This window comes from Chlamydomonas reinhardtii, chromosome 1, assembly GCF_000002595.2.
Source record: "Chlamydomonas reinhardtii strain CC-503 cw92 mt+ chromosome 1, whole genome shotgun sequence".
Taxonomy (NCBI): domain Eukaryota; kingdom Viridiplantae; phylum Chlorophyta; class Chlorophyceae; order Chlamydomonadales; family Chlamydomonadaceae; genus Chlamydomonas; species Chlamydomonas reinhardtii.
The window spans coordinates 2,484,299-2,498,270 of NC_057004.1; the positions used below are offsets into that span (position 1 = coordinate 2,484,299).

Genomic DNA, 13,972 nt, shown 5'->3' on the forward strand with positions numbered 1-13,972 from the left:
CCATTTCACAGCTCTTCCCTTGATTGTCCCTCATTTCGCTCGCACCAAACGCGCCGCGCACACCGCGCCGCCATCAGGTGCGTCCCACACAGCTCTTCGCTCCTGCCCCACACGCTCACCCTCACGAGCACGGCCTCCCATCCCTCCCGCCCGCACCCCATGCCGCTTCACACCATCACCTCCTCCCAGTCGTCCCGGTACCAGTGGCCGCACGGCGCCGCGGCGTGGTCCACCGCCATCAGCACGATGCCCCCCTCGTACTCATCCGACCGACCCAACAGACCCTCAAACGGGCACATCGCCGGCGCCCCCGCACCGCCGCTGCCAGCGCCGTCAATGAGCACGCCGCTGGTGGCGGCCGCGGCGGCGAAGATGGCGGCGGGCGCCACCACCCGGCGGCGGTAGCGCAGGCCGCGGCGGCGGCACTCGGCCGCGAAGTGCGCAAACACCTTGAGCTCGCGCACGGCGCAGTGCAGCAGCGCGCCGCCGCCACGGGCCAGGCGGTGCGCGACCACCGCCGCCACCAGCTCGGCGTGCGCGCGCTCGTACATCACCTGTGTACGGCAGCCGCGAGCGCGGGCGTGTGAGTACGGCATGCATGCATGCATTTGTGGGAAGCTGTGGATCCGAGGCTGAGACGCCTAAATGGGTGCGACAGAAGAACGTCGTGGCGTTGCGGCAGACCCCAGCACCATTTCCACCGCCCCCGTGCCCCTCGGCGCACGGCCGTCAGTCCCCATCACACGAACAAGCAGAGTCCACTCCCCAGTCCCCAGTCCCCAGTCCCCAGTTCCCAGTTCCCCAGATCCCACCTCGGATCCGATGATGAGCGGAAACCGCTCCTCCAGCGCCACCCGCGGCGGCATGTCCTGCCCGCCCTTGGCAGCCGCCTCCGCTGCCGCCGCGGCCGCCGCCTCCGGCCCCTCATCTAGCGCCCGCACGCTCTCCATCCAGTCCAACAGCCGCACGCTGGTGTTGCCGCGCTCCCACGCATTCGGCCCTGACGCCCCCGCCGTTCCAGATGCGCGGTTGCCGCTGCCACAGCCGCTGCTGGAGCCGGCGTCATCGCCTGCGGCGCTCTCGCCGCCGCCGCTGCCGTTCATAAGCCCAGACAGCAGGTCGGCACCGAAGTCCACCTCCTCCGCGCCATCAAACAACTCCTCGTCGGTGGGAAGGGCAGGGGGCTCCTGCTGCTGCTGGGACGTCGTCTGCTGCCGTTGTGACTGCCCTGCAGCTGACGCCGCAGCTGCCGCCTCCGCGTCAGCCGCGGCGTCGGCGTTCATGTGCATGCAGGCGCGCAGGTTGCGCAGCACCGCCCCCTCCACGTCCGTCATGACCACCTGCACCGCGTCCCCGCCCGCGCCGCCCCGCAGCATTGCCGCCGCCGCCAGGCCGCACACGCCGCAGCCGCTGCCCAGCTCCAGCACCCGCACGCTCGCCTCCCCCGGCCAAGACCCTTGTCCCTCCGCCACTCCATTCCCTGCTCCCGCTACCCCCACTTCTGCCGCCTCCGCTGCCCCCGCTGCCGCCGACGCCTGCCGCGCCATGTGTGCGATGGCGGTCCGCTGCGCCGCCAGCTCCAGGCACAGCAGGTGCGCCACCTGCCACACCTTGGCGCCCAGCCCGTCGCCCAGCGCCGCCTCGCGGATGCGCACCACCCAGCCGTCGTAGCAGTACACAGCCGTCTGCAAGTGTGTTGAAACAACACAAGGGGAGAGGGCCGGCATCGTCTGTGTGTTTACATGCGGTGTGCGTGTGTGTGTGCGCGCGTATGTGTGTGTGTGTGTGTGTGTGTGTGTGTGTGTGTGTGTGTGTGTGTGTGCGCGGGTGCAGGTGTGGGCCTGACAGCATTCGACGGTCCCCGCATGCTTGCGCGCTTGGGCGGTGCTCTTCTGCATGCGCACTACACACCCCGCACCTTGCCGGCTGCGGCCATGGGTCCGGAGCAGGCGGCGATGACGGCTGATGCCGCGTCCATCACCTCCTCATCATCTGGGTTAGGTTGGGATTTGGGCGTTAGGGTTTCGGTACTCAAGGGTCGACTTATGCATTCGTGCTTTGGCACATTGCTCCAGCGCCGGGATGGGTGGAGGGCTGGCTGAGTGACGAATGAAGGATGGCAGCGATGTGGTGTGACGCAGGGGACCGGGGTGTGCGGCCGCGGGCTCAGCCGCAATCAGGGCATGCGGCCGGCAAGCTCCTGCCCACGCCTGCATGCGTCCGTCCGTGCGCATGGTCTCCATGGCCATCACACCCCACACATCGTTCACATGCCCTACGACAACGAAAGCACCACGAGCACGTCTCCCAACCACAATCGGCCGCACGCGCTCATACGCCAGCCGCCGCCGCACACGCTCAACCCAATGAACAGCTCGCCCCACTCCGGTCGCCTCCCGCCCGCTCAGGCCGCTGAGGTGACTGCCCAGGCCAGCCACCTGCCTGCGAGGGCCGGATCCGCATCATCCGCCGGACCTGGAAGCCCGCCGGGGGCCAAGTTGCATATGCGCGTGCAGCGGACGAGCCGACCCATAAACCGGTGTGCGTTTGATAAGATTGCGGGAGAACACAGGAGCGGCATGGGCCCAGCATCACTGCTCACACTGGAATGGCGCTACACGTATTGCACACTGCTGGCACACACGCCCCGCGCCGCAGCTTCCATCGCTGCACCATAACACCGCGCAGTAATGCGCGCTTCAAGTGTTTGTCTATGTACTGCACTGCTCGACACCAAGCACTCACGGCCGTAGTGCACCGCCCTGGGTTGTGCCTCACCTGTGATACCCAGGAGCCGTGTGAGCAACGGCACAACCCCAGCCTGGCGCGCCTCCTCCGCGTACGTGACACGGCTCTCCACGGACTGCTTAAGTTGGAGCAGCGCCTGCTTTTGCCTGTGCACCGGCAGTCCGTCGTGCGCCGAAGAGCCGGCGGCGACAATCAACAATTGAGCGATGAAGGAGGCTCCTCAACAACCGTAGCCCTTTGCAGCTATGCAGTATAACCTCACCGAATAGGATTGCCACGCGCACGAATGCGATCTATCAGGTTCTGTATGCGCTCATTAGCTACTAGAAGCTCAAGGAATTCCTCTTCGTCTGCTCCTATCATTTTCGACTACCTTTCCTTAAACTGTAATTACTTCATGTTATGAATCAGTCGAAACCTGCACTTTGGCAAAAAAAGCCAGGCTGGAATCGGCAGTGCACAATCCCAATTATTCAGTTATGCTCGTCGTTTTCTCCGGAAAGCTGCTTTCCATACAATAGCAATTCATTTCCCTTGATGTAGACCATGGGACTCACAGAACCAGAGGAGCGAGCCCGCGAGGCCCTCCTAACGACAAGTTCGCTCGGCGCAGTTGCAAGGAGCAGCAATGTGATAGAAGACAAGCCACGCAGGCGGCTATGGGCCGAGTCCAAGCGGTGCGCCCGGGCGGGGGTTGATGCGCCACGTTGCCCGGGCAGTAGCCGAACCGCCGAGCTCCTGCCGGGCGCGCGGCTGAGCGCAGACGTGGGATAGACGGCACCGCGCATCACAGGATAGCCACGTGCTGCTGAGTAGCATGATTCCATTGTGGGACACTTTGCAGTGCAGTGGGACGGGTACGACAAGCGTGTGTGCACTGCCGCACTGGCTGGCGCATTCACGTCCACCAGTCCCCATTCGTCAACCCATCTACCCGTCACGACCGGCTGCATCCCGCCACAGACCCATGGCTAACCATTGCTACACATGAACCAGTAGCCGCAGTGCATGCAGTCGCACCACACTTCTCACACGATTTCCATGGCCACGGCTGTCGTCGCCCACCACCTGCCGCACCACGCCACGCAAAACGCAAAACCCCAACACCGGAACCCCCGCTGCCCTGCAGTGTTCTGGGCCTGGCTGTGCCCATAAGCCTCAGTGAGGTGGTCAGCTTCTTCGCATACCTGGTCACCACAGCCCAGGTGCGCACGGGCGCGGGTGGCGCCACTGCTGCGACACGGTATGGCGGCTGCAGCATCAGATTGGTCGTGCGGTACGCTCGTGCCGTACTGCACCAGTGAACGGCAACAGCGTTGGCAACAGCGCCCGCAACAACACACAGCTGGCTGATCTCCGGAAAGCTGTGCGCGCAGCAGCACCCTACGGCCCTGACACCAGCTCCTCATCCTCCTCTTCTCCCGCCTTTTTATCCTGCTGCTCGTGCCCCACCTGCCTTTGTCCCTTCTGTCTGTGTCCCTCCTCCCTGCGCCTCCCCCCTGCAGGTGGGGCACCTGGGTGCGCTGGAGCTGTCCGCCATCACACTGGCCCGCTCCGTGTTCCACATCACCGGCCTGTCGCTGTGGGTGGCTGGGAATGGGGTTGGGGGAATGGGTATGGGAATGTAGATGGGGATGGGAAACTGATGCGGCTGGGAATGCTGATGCGACCAGTAATGGGAATGCAGGTGGGGCCATCTGGGAAGAGATTGAGGTTGGGTGAGCTGGTGGAACCCACGTAGGGCTGATGTCATGGCACCGGGAAACTGACACGTGCGGAATGCATCACCCGGTGGCCGCTGGCTCTCACACCTTAGTCACGATGCACACCATGCAATGCGAACCGTACACGCAGTGTGGTGGGCATGGGCAGTGCGGTGGACACGTTCTGCGGCCAGGCGCACGGCGCGGGCCGGCACGGCGCCCTGGGTGTGGTGCTGCAGCGTGCGGCGCTCATGTGCCTGGCCACGTGCTGCGTGCCGCTGGCGCTGTGGACACAGGCGGACTGGATCATGCTGCGTGTGCTGGGTGAGTGGTGGGTGGGTGGGTGAGTGGTGGGTGGGTGGGTGGGTGGTGGGGTGGGTGGATGGGTGGGGTTGGGGTGGTAGGGTGGTGGGGTGGGGTGGGGTGAAGGCAGTGGTTGGAGCAGATGCGGCAACGGGGCGGGCGCCTCGCCCCCTGGGGGAGCTGCCTGGTCACCTTGACACACACCTTGCTGACACGGCCCGCCGGCTGGCACACGGATGGCAAAATGTCCCGTGTTACGTGCCTCCCACCATAGACCCGCGCATCCGGTACACGGACGCAAGCATGCCATCAGACGCATATGCTTTCTGACGCGCGCACGCACGCATACCGCACACGCAGGCCAGCGGCCGGAGGTGGTTGTCCTGGCCGCGCGCTATGTGCAGCTGCTGGGGCCGGCGCTGTGCATGTGGGCGGTGAGCACATGCATCAACTCCTACCTGCGCAGTCAGGTGGGTGGCGGTGCGGAGGCGGGAGGGATGTGGAGTTGGACGGGACGTGGCTGCAAGTCGCGTGGGTGATGTTGGGGATGGTGGTGCTCGAGCAGCTGAAGCACGACAGCTGGCCAGCGGAGGCAGGGGTTTGGGAAGGGTGCGCGTGTGCTTCCCTGCAGTTGAGCCACCACACGGTTGGCATGGCCGGTGCCCTCGCAGGACATATCTATCTCAGCGTTGCACTCCGCACACTACTGCCCCGCAACCCCCACCCACCCAGCTCCCACACGCACGTGTTTGCAGGCGGTTGTGACGCCGCTGACGGTGGTGGCTGTGCTGCACACCGCACTGACGCCGCTGGTGAACCACGTGTTCATGTTCCAGCTCAAACTGGGCATGGTGGGCGCGGCGGTGGCCTACAACGTGCTGCAGGTGGGTGCGGACGCCTGGATTGCGCGGGCTGGGGGTGGCGGAGGACGTGGTGGCGCGGGTGCGTGGCGCTGGCGATCAGACTAGGCAGACACGGCAGGGCAAGGTTGCAGCCCTGTCGATGCCAAAGCGCGACACCCTGACTCCGCAGCAGTGCTGGTGGTCACCTCGCCTGTCCATTCAGTAGCACCCTCATGCCTCCCGCGCGTCCCATGCAAGCACGGCCCCCTGCTCTGCTCTACTTATCCTGCTCACCTGTCTAACCCCTGCCTCGACACACTCAGGCGCTGGAGCTGGCTCTGCTGCTGGGCGCCATGGTGTGGCTGCACACGTGCCGCCAGACGCCCGCCACTCGCACCTGGAGGGGCTTCAGCAGGCAGGCGCTGGCAGGCTGGGGAGACTACATGCGGGTACGGGGGGGTACGGGGGGCGCGGGGCTCGGGCGGGGGGCGTGACGGAGCACAAATGAGGTTGTAGGGGTCGGGGCGGTCGTCATGGTAGCCTGCCAGCCCGGTCGGTTTGCAGCTGGGTGGCGCGCCACATGAGGGTAACATCTACAAGCCAGCCTGTTCATGTCCGCGCACTCGCTTCACCTCGGTGCTCTCCTGCTGCCTTGCCAAGCCATCCTCGTGCTAAGCATCTCCTGGCCCAGCCAAACGATCTCCCGCCCGCCGCCACCCACCCGAATGCGCCCCCCTCAGATCGCGCTGCCCTCCACCGCCGCAATCTGTTTGGACTGGTGGACCTACGAGGCAATCATCCTCATTGCGGGCGCGCTGCCGGACGCCAAAGTGCAGCTGGGCGCAATGGGTGGGTGTGGCACTGTCGCAATGGGTGCGTGACGCACCCTTTGGGTGGCGTGCCAGGCGCGGCCACGGGGCTGCCAGAGTGACGCCGTGCGCGTGCACGCTGCCGCGACCGAGGACGGCGAAAATACCATGCGGTGCTGCTGTCCTCTAGTCTTCTGGGGCACTCCATACCGGTACTCGGCAGTCCGTACTACGTACCCTGCTGCACGTTTCCCAAACACACGCACTGTGCTTGGTGGCCCCTGGTCCGCTTCAATGGCAGCACCTTCCAACCACCTCGTTCCACAACACCGCAACCCGAACCCCCTGCCCCTCAGGCCTGGCCTTCAACACGCACGCGCTGCTGTTCATGGTGGTAGAGGGCTTCGGCGCCGCCGCCTCCACCCGGGTGGCCAACGAGCTGGGTGAGAGAGAGAGCTGGGGAAGGAAAGCGAGCGAGCAGCAGGCGAGGCTGCTCGCTAGCGGAGAGTCAGATGCTGCTGGGTTCCCGGGGTCGGGCTCAGCGCATGCGCGGTTCAGCAGTTATAAGGTCTCTGGTTTCAACTCGGCTCCGTAAGCGGGTTTGCTTTGACGATCTCGCTTTGATGCCCACAGGCGCGGGCCGGGGCGCGGCGGCTCGCTATGCGGGTCTGGTGGCCCTGGGGCTGGGGGCGGCAGCGCCGCTGCTGGCCAGTGGGGCGCTGGTGGCGGCGCCGCGGCCCTGGGCGCGGCTGTACACTGAAGACGGAGCCATCATAGACCTGGGTGAGCTCCTCTATGTTCTTGTGGCGTTTGTGTGATTGTGGTTGTGGGGCTCGTGTATTTGTGTGAGCGCCTGCGCCCGTACACCTGCATGGATAATTCCTTGTGTTGAGTCGCGCCATGCGGCGGGCTTGAGGTTGGTGCGCTAATTGGCCGGACACGGCGCCAGGCTTCCAAAGTCGGCTCTTGCATCCGCGGCTGCATCGAACTGCCCCTTCCTTGCTTCTGACAGCACTGCCACTTACTTGGTCTGCCCTCGTGCCGCCTCGCTCGCTCCACATGCAGTGGCTCGGCTGATGCCGGTCTTGGCCCTGAGCAACATCGCGGACAGCGTGGCGTCGGTCACCAGCGGCGTGCTGAGGGGCAGCGGGCGGCAGGAGCTGGCGTTCAAAGTCAACCTGGGGGTGCGTGAGGGGAAAGGGGCTCACGTACATGTGGAGTCACGTGCTGTGGAGTGGAGGGTACAGCGTTTAGGGAGAATGCGTACGCGCTAGATACGTGTTGCCCGGGCTACCACAACCGCTGCACGACTTTCTAGTCTGCTTCCTAACCGCCGCTCCCCCCTGCTGCTGCCCCATCCCCTGCTGCCGCATGCCCAGGCCTACTGGCTGCTGGGCCTGCCCGCCGCTGCCGTCCTGGCCCTGCGCTACCACCAAGGCGCCATGGGGCTGTGGCTGGCCATGGGCGGGGCGTCGGCGCTGCAGGTGGGTAGGTGGGTGGGTGGGTGGGGTGGATGGGAGCTGTGGGTGCGGGGCCGGTGGAACCGTCCCGGTTGCTGCCGCTTGCTGCTGCTTTGAGGTGTTCGCTACTCAAATACGTACTCAAGGCTCGTAAGCACCACTGCTTAATTGCGTACGCTCTGATTCGCCCTGTTTCCGTCCCACCGCTCTCGCCGCCAGGCGGCCATCCTGCTGGGCAGCACGTTGCACTTCGACTGGCCCAGGGAGGTGGGTGCTCGAGCGAACAATGCCGGCGTGGCTTGAGCGCTGGTGCCCGGTGGAAGGCTGTGGCTGGTGCAGGCGCTGCGGCGGGGTGGGAACGCGCATGAGTTGTCTATCCGTTGGAACCTATTTATTTTCATCCGGCAACTCACTGCCACGTCCTCTGCCTGTGTCGTTTTGCAGGCGCGCAATGCTCAGGAGCGTGCGCGCGCGGCAGCCGCGGCGGAAGCGGCGGATCACGGCGCTGAGGGGACGGCGGGACTGCTGGCGCCGGCCGCAGGCGCAGCGGGAGGCGCGGCGGAAGGCGGGGCCGCTGGGGAGGCGGCGGAGGGCGAGGGGCCGCAGCGGCCGCTGACTCCGCCGCCGCTGCACGCCGGCGTGGGCAGCAGACACGGCGTGTACGAGCCACTGCTGACGGCTGAGCATGTAGTTTGAGGGGTAGGTAGGTAGAGAGCCCAGCGGCGAGCTAGTAGTGGCAAGGGCCGGTCATCTCACATGGGTCCAGGAGCAGCTAGACGTCGTGAGGGACGGCGGACGGTCCGGTTTAATCGCGCGCCGCACGCCGCCCGGCGGTACAGAAGTCACTTTCCCAGACGCAGTATTACCGGCATTCCATGCATGCATGCGATTCAATCTCCACGCATGCAAGTCCTCCTGTTGCAATCCGCGGGTGTAAGTTGTAGGACTCGTGGATGGAGCGAATGCTGCGTTGAGTGTGGCCCTCTGGTCTGGGCAGGCCCTGGTGCCAACATTATGAGGAGCGTGCAGTCTCAGCGTGAGATGCTGAATTACCTGAATAGTCTGCGTTGAAGGCGGTCAAGTGCGATAGTTGGAGGCCGGTATCGGAAGGATGGCGTATTAACTCCAGGGGCGCATACCGTGCACCCCCTGGTGGAAGCATAGCAGAGACATGGCTGTGGCCAGGCAGACTGCCATCCACACAAACTCAGGGTTGGGGCCTTCCTTTGTCATCTCAATTGGGTTATACAGCATCGCTGCGGGCGGCTTGTTACTTGTAAATGCAGCAGCTGTGCGACCCAGTAAAACATCCCCTGTAGGGTACGTCTGAGACACGTACCCTTAAAACGCCCTCTCATCCGGCTGCCTGCAATTCAAGCTTTGAGCGCCAGTCACCACTGCTATCCAGCAACCCTCGATAATATCCAGGTATCAATACTCCGCAACATCGCTTAGGTCGATCACACGGTTATTCTGCAACGCATGGGATCGCCAACAATGTACTCAACCCACGTACCTCTCTGCAACCTTGCACCCCTTGACAGTGCAACTTGCCATCGCCGCGACTCGCAACACAAATCCGTCGCTCTGGCACATGCATGTGCAGCCCGCACCCAAACGCTCTCGAATGCTGCCACACTGCCTATTTTGACGTCGTGGCGACCCGTGCCAGCACACCGCCAGGTCCCACAGTGGTGCTGGAGCGCTCGCCGTCGGAGATGGTGCGCGAGATGAGGCCGCCCGGCCCCACCGACACGTACACCCGCTTATCCCCCGCCTTGCCGCCCCCACTGACGCCGCCGCCTGCCGTGTCAGTCGGTGCTTGCTGCTGCATAGCTGCCGCCTCTACCGCTGCAGCAGCCTGATGAGTATCAGGACTTGCCGTGCCGGATCCAATAGTTGTTGCCGCCGGCCCCACTGCTGACGACCGGAACGCCACCGCCGCGCCCGATGACGAGGCTGCTGCGGCACCCTCATCCTCCCCCGCCCCCTCCTTTGCACCATCCGCCCGCCCTCCCGCCTCCGCTGCCCCGGCCGCCTCCTCCCCGCCTGGCGCCACCGCCCTCACCAGGCCGCTGGCAGTGGCGGCGTTGACCGCGGCGTCAGCGGCGCCCTGCGCGCTGCGGAAGGCCGTGGCGCCCATCACCGCTTCCGTCACGGCCTGGCCTACGGGCCCGCTGCCTACGGCGGCGCTGCGCAGGAACTCGCCCTGCGGCTGCTGCTGACCCACCAGCCCGGCCGGGCCGCTGCTGCCGCTGGCGGCGGTGCTGGCACCGCCGGCGCCGAGGCGGTCGGTGTTGACGCGAACGATGGGGGCGACCGCGGGGCCGACACGGACCTGCGTGCACACGTGAGCAGACGGGAGTGGAGACGTTGTGAAGAGTGCACAACGTGTGTGTTTCAAGGGAAACGATACGAGCGCACTGTTGATGTGGGTGTGTGCGTATGCGTGCTTGCATGTGTTTGTGTGGTGGGGGACAAGCGATAGGGGAGGGCGGGGAACGCCGAAGCTGGGCAGATGGTGGACGGTCCTCCAAGGTCGGCGCTGCGAAGAAGCCCCTCTTCATCTAGCCCATATTCGTCAGCGCTCAATGTATGTGCTCAATCATCAGCGCTCAATAAATATAGTCAATCACTGTAAGTCCCACCCCATGCCAGTATGGATAGGCCCCACAGTAGGGCAGGTGCGTCACACTTTGCCGCAATCCCCGCCAAAGCAGGCGTGTGCTGCTGCGCTCCCCCACCTGTGTATCACCAGCTGCATCGGTCTGTACGCGCACGATGCCCGGCACCCAGACCTGCGTGTTTGGTTGAGGTCGGGACATATATGACTGGACATGGCGTAAGCGCACAAGGCACAATCCACAATCCTCAGAGCGCCACGCTGAGCTAAGGACATGTGATGCAGGCAAGTGACACCTATACGTGTGGCCGGCCAGGCGCAACCGGTCTCGGGCGAGGTTGCAAACCATGGGTACGGGCGGCAGCCGGTGGCGTACACGCACGAGTCCCACCAGCCGTGCATGGCCTGGCACGTCAGGTTCCTCTGATTTGCCCACCCACTCCTTGACGCTTGCCACAAAAATAATCTTCTACCACAAGGTCGGCGCACAGTGGATTCGCGACTCACGTTGGCTGGCTTGGGCTCAAACGGCGGTGGTATGGGACGGTCGGGCTTGGGCTTGGGTCCTGTGGTCAGGAGGGCGTGGCCGGGCGGTGTGAGCACATGGCGCGATGCGTTGGCCGGCATAACACCACATACCGTAATGACACAAACCATGGCCCCGTGCCTCCATCCCACACCTACGGCACCCCTCAATGCCTCAATGGCCCGCACCACAGCCAAGCTCCCAGACGACCTGGGCGTCAGCCCGCACCCCACACGTCCCCGCCCACCTGGCTTGGGCCCCCTGCGCCCCTCCTGCAGCAGACGCCGCCGCTGCAGCACCTGCGCCTGCTGCACCTCCTGGCCAGCACGGCCCTGTCCCTGCTGCCGCTGGCCCGGCGTGCCGCGTGCAGCCAGGCGCCGCCGCCTCTGCACCGCCAAAACGGGTTCCTGCTCCTGCCCCGGCTGCTGCTGTGGCTGTGTGCGTGCTTCAGACTGCGGCACTGATGGCTGTACAGATCCGGTAGCGGCAGTGGGCTCCTCCTCTTGCTCTCCCTCCTCCCCCTCCTCACAGCCGCCGCTCCCGCCGTACACGTACGAACCCGACTCAACATCATACTCCGGGTAGGGATCGGCTGCAGGCTCGAGTCCAGCGCTAGCGCCAACGGCCACACCAGAGACTGTGCCCAAGCCCGAATCCGCTGCTGCGGTTTCGGCGGTTTCGGCCGTAGCAGACTCGGCGGCGTAGGGCACGCTGGTGCCGACCCACATGTCCGACGCGCCCACGTAATCGCCGTAGTCGCCCCAGTAGGCGGACAGCTCGCCGCCGCCAGCAGCAGAGGCGGCGGCGGCGGTTTCGCCGTACAGGCTGTTGTCGTAGCTGTCGTACAGGTCATAGAAGGGGTCGTACAGGTACGGCAGCGGGTACGTGTCCATGTCCCAGCTGTCAGGGGAGGAGGAGGAGCCGTCGTCCTCGGCATAGCTCAGGTACTCTGCGCGTGGAGGCAGCGGTAGATGCGGCGGACGTACGGGGCGGTTGCGTTAGGGAGCGAGCACGACGGTTGGAACGCACCGGGTGTGTGTTCTGCTCAATAAAAGCAACACCAGGGGTGTGTCAGTAACTTGGGCCAAGGGGCGCTGAACCTGACCATGTTTGCCGCTGCCCCACTCTCCCCACAGCCTACCGTATTTCCAGCCCGCACTCCGCATTCACGCTGCCGAGTGCACGCACCTGCAGCGCCCGCATCCATGTCTGCTGTGTCAGCCGCGTTGCTGTCCTGCTGCTTCTGCAGCGCCCGCTCCAGCATGCGCGACGCCAACAGCGCCGACTCGTCATCCAGCGTCAGCGGTGTGTAGGTGTAGGACTGCCGCACCCATTCGCCGGTGTCATCTCCAAGAGCCGCTGCAGCAGCAGCTGCAGACGTGCTACTGCCGCCGCCGCCAGCGGGTTCCGGCGCCCTGCTGAGGCTGTAGCGCAGCTGGGGGTCGCCGCTGAGCCGCAGCGCCGCCAGATGGTGGGCCAACAGCAGCGCGGAGGGTGATGAGCCGCTACTGCTACTGCCGCTGTTGCCACTGCCGCTGCCGCTACGGCTGCCGGTAGCCGCGGGTAAGTAGTCACTGAGGGGCTGTCCCCGCAGCAGCAGCCCGCCACGCGCCGAAGCCGCAGCGCTCCTGCCTGTGGCCTGTGCCTGCGCTGCCGCGGCTGCAGCCGCAGCGGCGGCGTTAGCGGCGGCGGCCTGCTCCTGCTCCGCACCCGCCCAGCCCCGCACCAGCACCTCCACAGCCGCATCCAGCTCGGACGACAGGCCAATCATGTCCTCACCCGCGCTGCCGCTGCCGCTGCCAGTGGCGCTTCTGCTGCCGCCGATGACATCCCACACGCTGTCGCTGTTGCTACTGCTGGCGGCTGCGCCGCCGCCTGCGGCAGTAGCTGTCACGGCCGGCGCCGAAGGCATGTCCACGACGTCCGCTTCGCCGCTTATGGACAGCACGAAGGCTGTAGCAGCTGCGGTGTTGGCAGGGACGCTGTTATAGGGCAGCAGCTGCTGCTGCTGCTGCCACTGCTGCAGCCAAGACTGACTGCGTGCTGCGGCCGCCGACAGCAGGTCCACGCCGGCAGCGGCCGCGGGTCCGGCGCCGCCGCTTATGCCTATGCTGCTGCCACTACCACTGCTGCTACTGCCACCGTAGGTGGTCGCAATGACAAAATATGCCACGCCGCACAGGAAGCCCGCGGCGGCGGCTAGCGCGTGGCTGGCGGCGACGGAGCCGCACCCCCCGCGCCCACAGCGCATGGTGGCTTGGACGCTTGCGGCGACGCGGCGCCTGTGGCAAGCTGCAGTTACGGGTTCTAGCTTGCCCTTCAATCACGTGATTTGGATCAGCGAAGAAGAAGGAGAAGATCAGGAGGTAAAGCGTTGTGCAGTGGAGCTTGCAAAGCCCAGGTCCGGGGAGTTGGCCACTTCTTCGCGGCCTCTCCGGCTGGCTGTCAAACCCCGTGGTTCAAGGTGCTGAGCGCCTGAGCGATGCCCAGCTTTCAACGCTGAGGGGTCGCCCATGCAACCGCTTCGCGATCTGTACACGTCCTCGCCCGGCCCTGGAGGCCGAGGTGCGCGCGTATCGCCCGCTGCCGCGCAGAGACTGTGCCCGCGGGTCCCCAAAGCGGCCTCCTCTTCTTTGGCGTGGCCAGCCACCATCGGCATCCTCTGCCTTTTGCCGTCATTCTTTGTGTAAACTGCTGTGCGAGAGCTTGCGGCTGGGGAGCTGGGGACCGACGGGCCAAACGTTGACTCCTGGTGCAAGCAACGGGTACCAGACCCGAAGCGAAACCGAGAGCCTTACTACAGTAACTATTTATGTCCTGCAATTGTGATGTCCCTAAAAATAGGCCCAAAGGAGGTGCCGGAAAAAGAGCCCGCAAGCAAATCTCGCTTTTAGTCTTTTTGTCCCTTTCTTGTGCAAGAAGTGTTCTACACTGTCTATGAGGAGGCGTCACAGGCTA

At 65.1% G+C, this 13,972-nt stretch overlaps 3 protein-coding genes across 3 annotated transcripts; 1 reads left to right on the forward strand and 2 right to left on the reverse strand.

The window, feature by feature from the left end:
• Nucleotides 1-12: 12 nt before the first annotated feature.
• On the reverse strand, nucleotides 13-3,148 carry CHLRE_01g014100v5 (uncharacterized protein). The gene is made up of 5 exons (XM_043058363.1): nucleotides 3,011-3,148; nucleotides 2,779-2,894; nucleotides 1,919-1,992; nucleotides 813-1,685; nucleotides 13-554 (listed from the first exon to the last, which is right to left on the reverse strand). Exons 1-5 carry the CDS (start codon nucleotides 3,109-3,111, stop codon nucleotides 168-170), a joined length of 1,551 nt encoding a protein of 516 aa, XP_042928277.1. The 5' UTR covers nucleotides 3,112-3,148; the 3' UTR covers nucleotides 13-167.
• A 100-nt stretch (nucleotides 3,149-3,248) lies between these two features.
• Nucleotides 3,249-9,157, forward strand: CHLRE_01g014150v5 (uncharacterized protein). Its single transcript, XM_043058364.1, has 14 exons — nucleotides 3,249-3,425; nucleotides 3,878-3,953; nucleotides 4,254-4,330; nucleotides 4,603-4,775; nucleotides 5,115-5,224; nucleotides 5,510-5,638; nucleotides 5,920-6,045; nucleotides 6,337-6,445; nucleotides 6,762-6,848; nucleotides 7,039-7,188; nucleotides 7,471-7,589; nucleotides 7,785-7,889; nucleotides 8,085-8,132; nucleotides 8,310-9,157. The coding sequence occupies exons 1-14, from the start codon at nucleotides 3,295-3,297 to the stop codon at nucleotides 8,559-8,561; spliced, it is 1,692 nt and encodes a 563-aa protein (XP_042928278.1). The 5' UTR covers nucleotides 3,249-3,294; the 3' UTR covers nucleotides 8,562-9,157.
• Nucleotides 9,158-9,182: 25 nt separating this feature from the next.
• On the reverse strand, nucleotides 9,183-13,908 carry CHLRE_01g014200v5 (uncharacterized protein). Its single transcript, XM_043058365.1, has 5 exons — nucleotides 12,203-13,908; nucleotides 11,262-11,963; nucleotides 10,996-11,054; nucleotides 10,610-10,663; nucleotides 9,183-10,203 (listed from the first exon to the last, which is right to left on the reverse strand). Exons 1-5 carry the CDS (start codon nucleotides 13,263-13,265, stop codon nucleotides 9,508-9,510), a joined length of 2,574 nt encoding a protein of 857 aa, XP_042928279.1. The 5' UTR covers nucleotides 13,266-13,908; the 3' UTR covers nucleotides 9,183-9,507.
• Nucleotides 13,909-13,972: the final 64 nt, after the last annotated feature.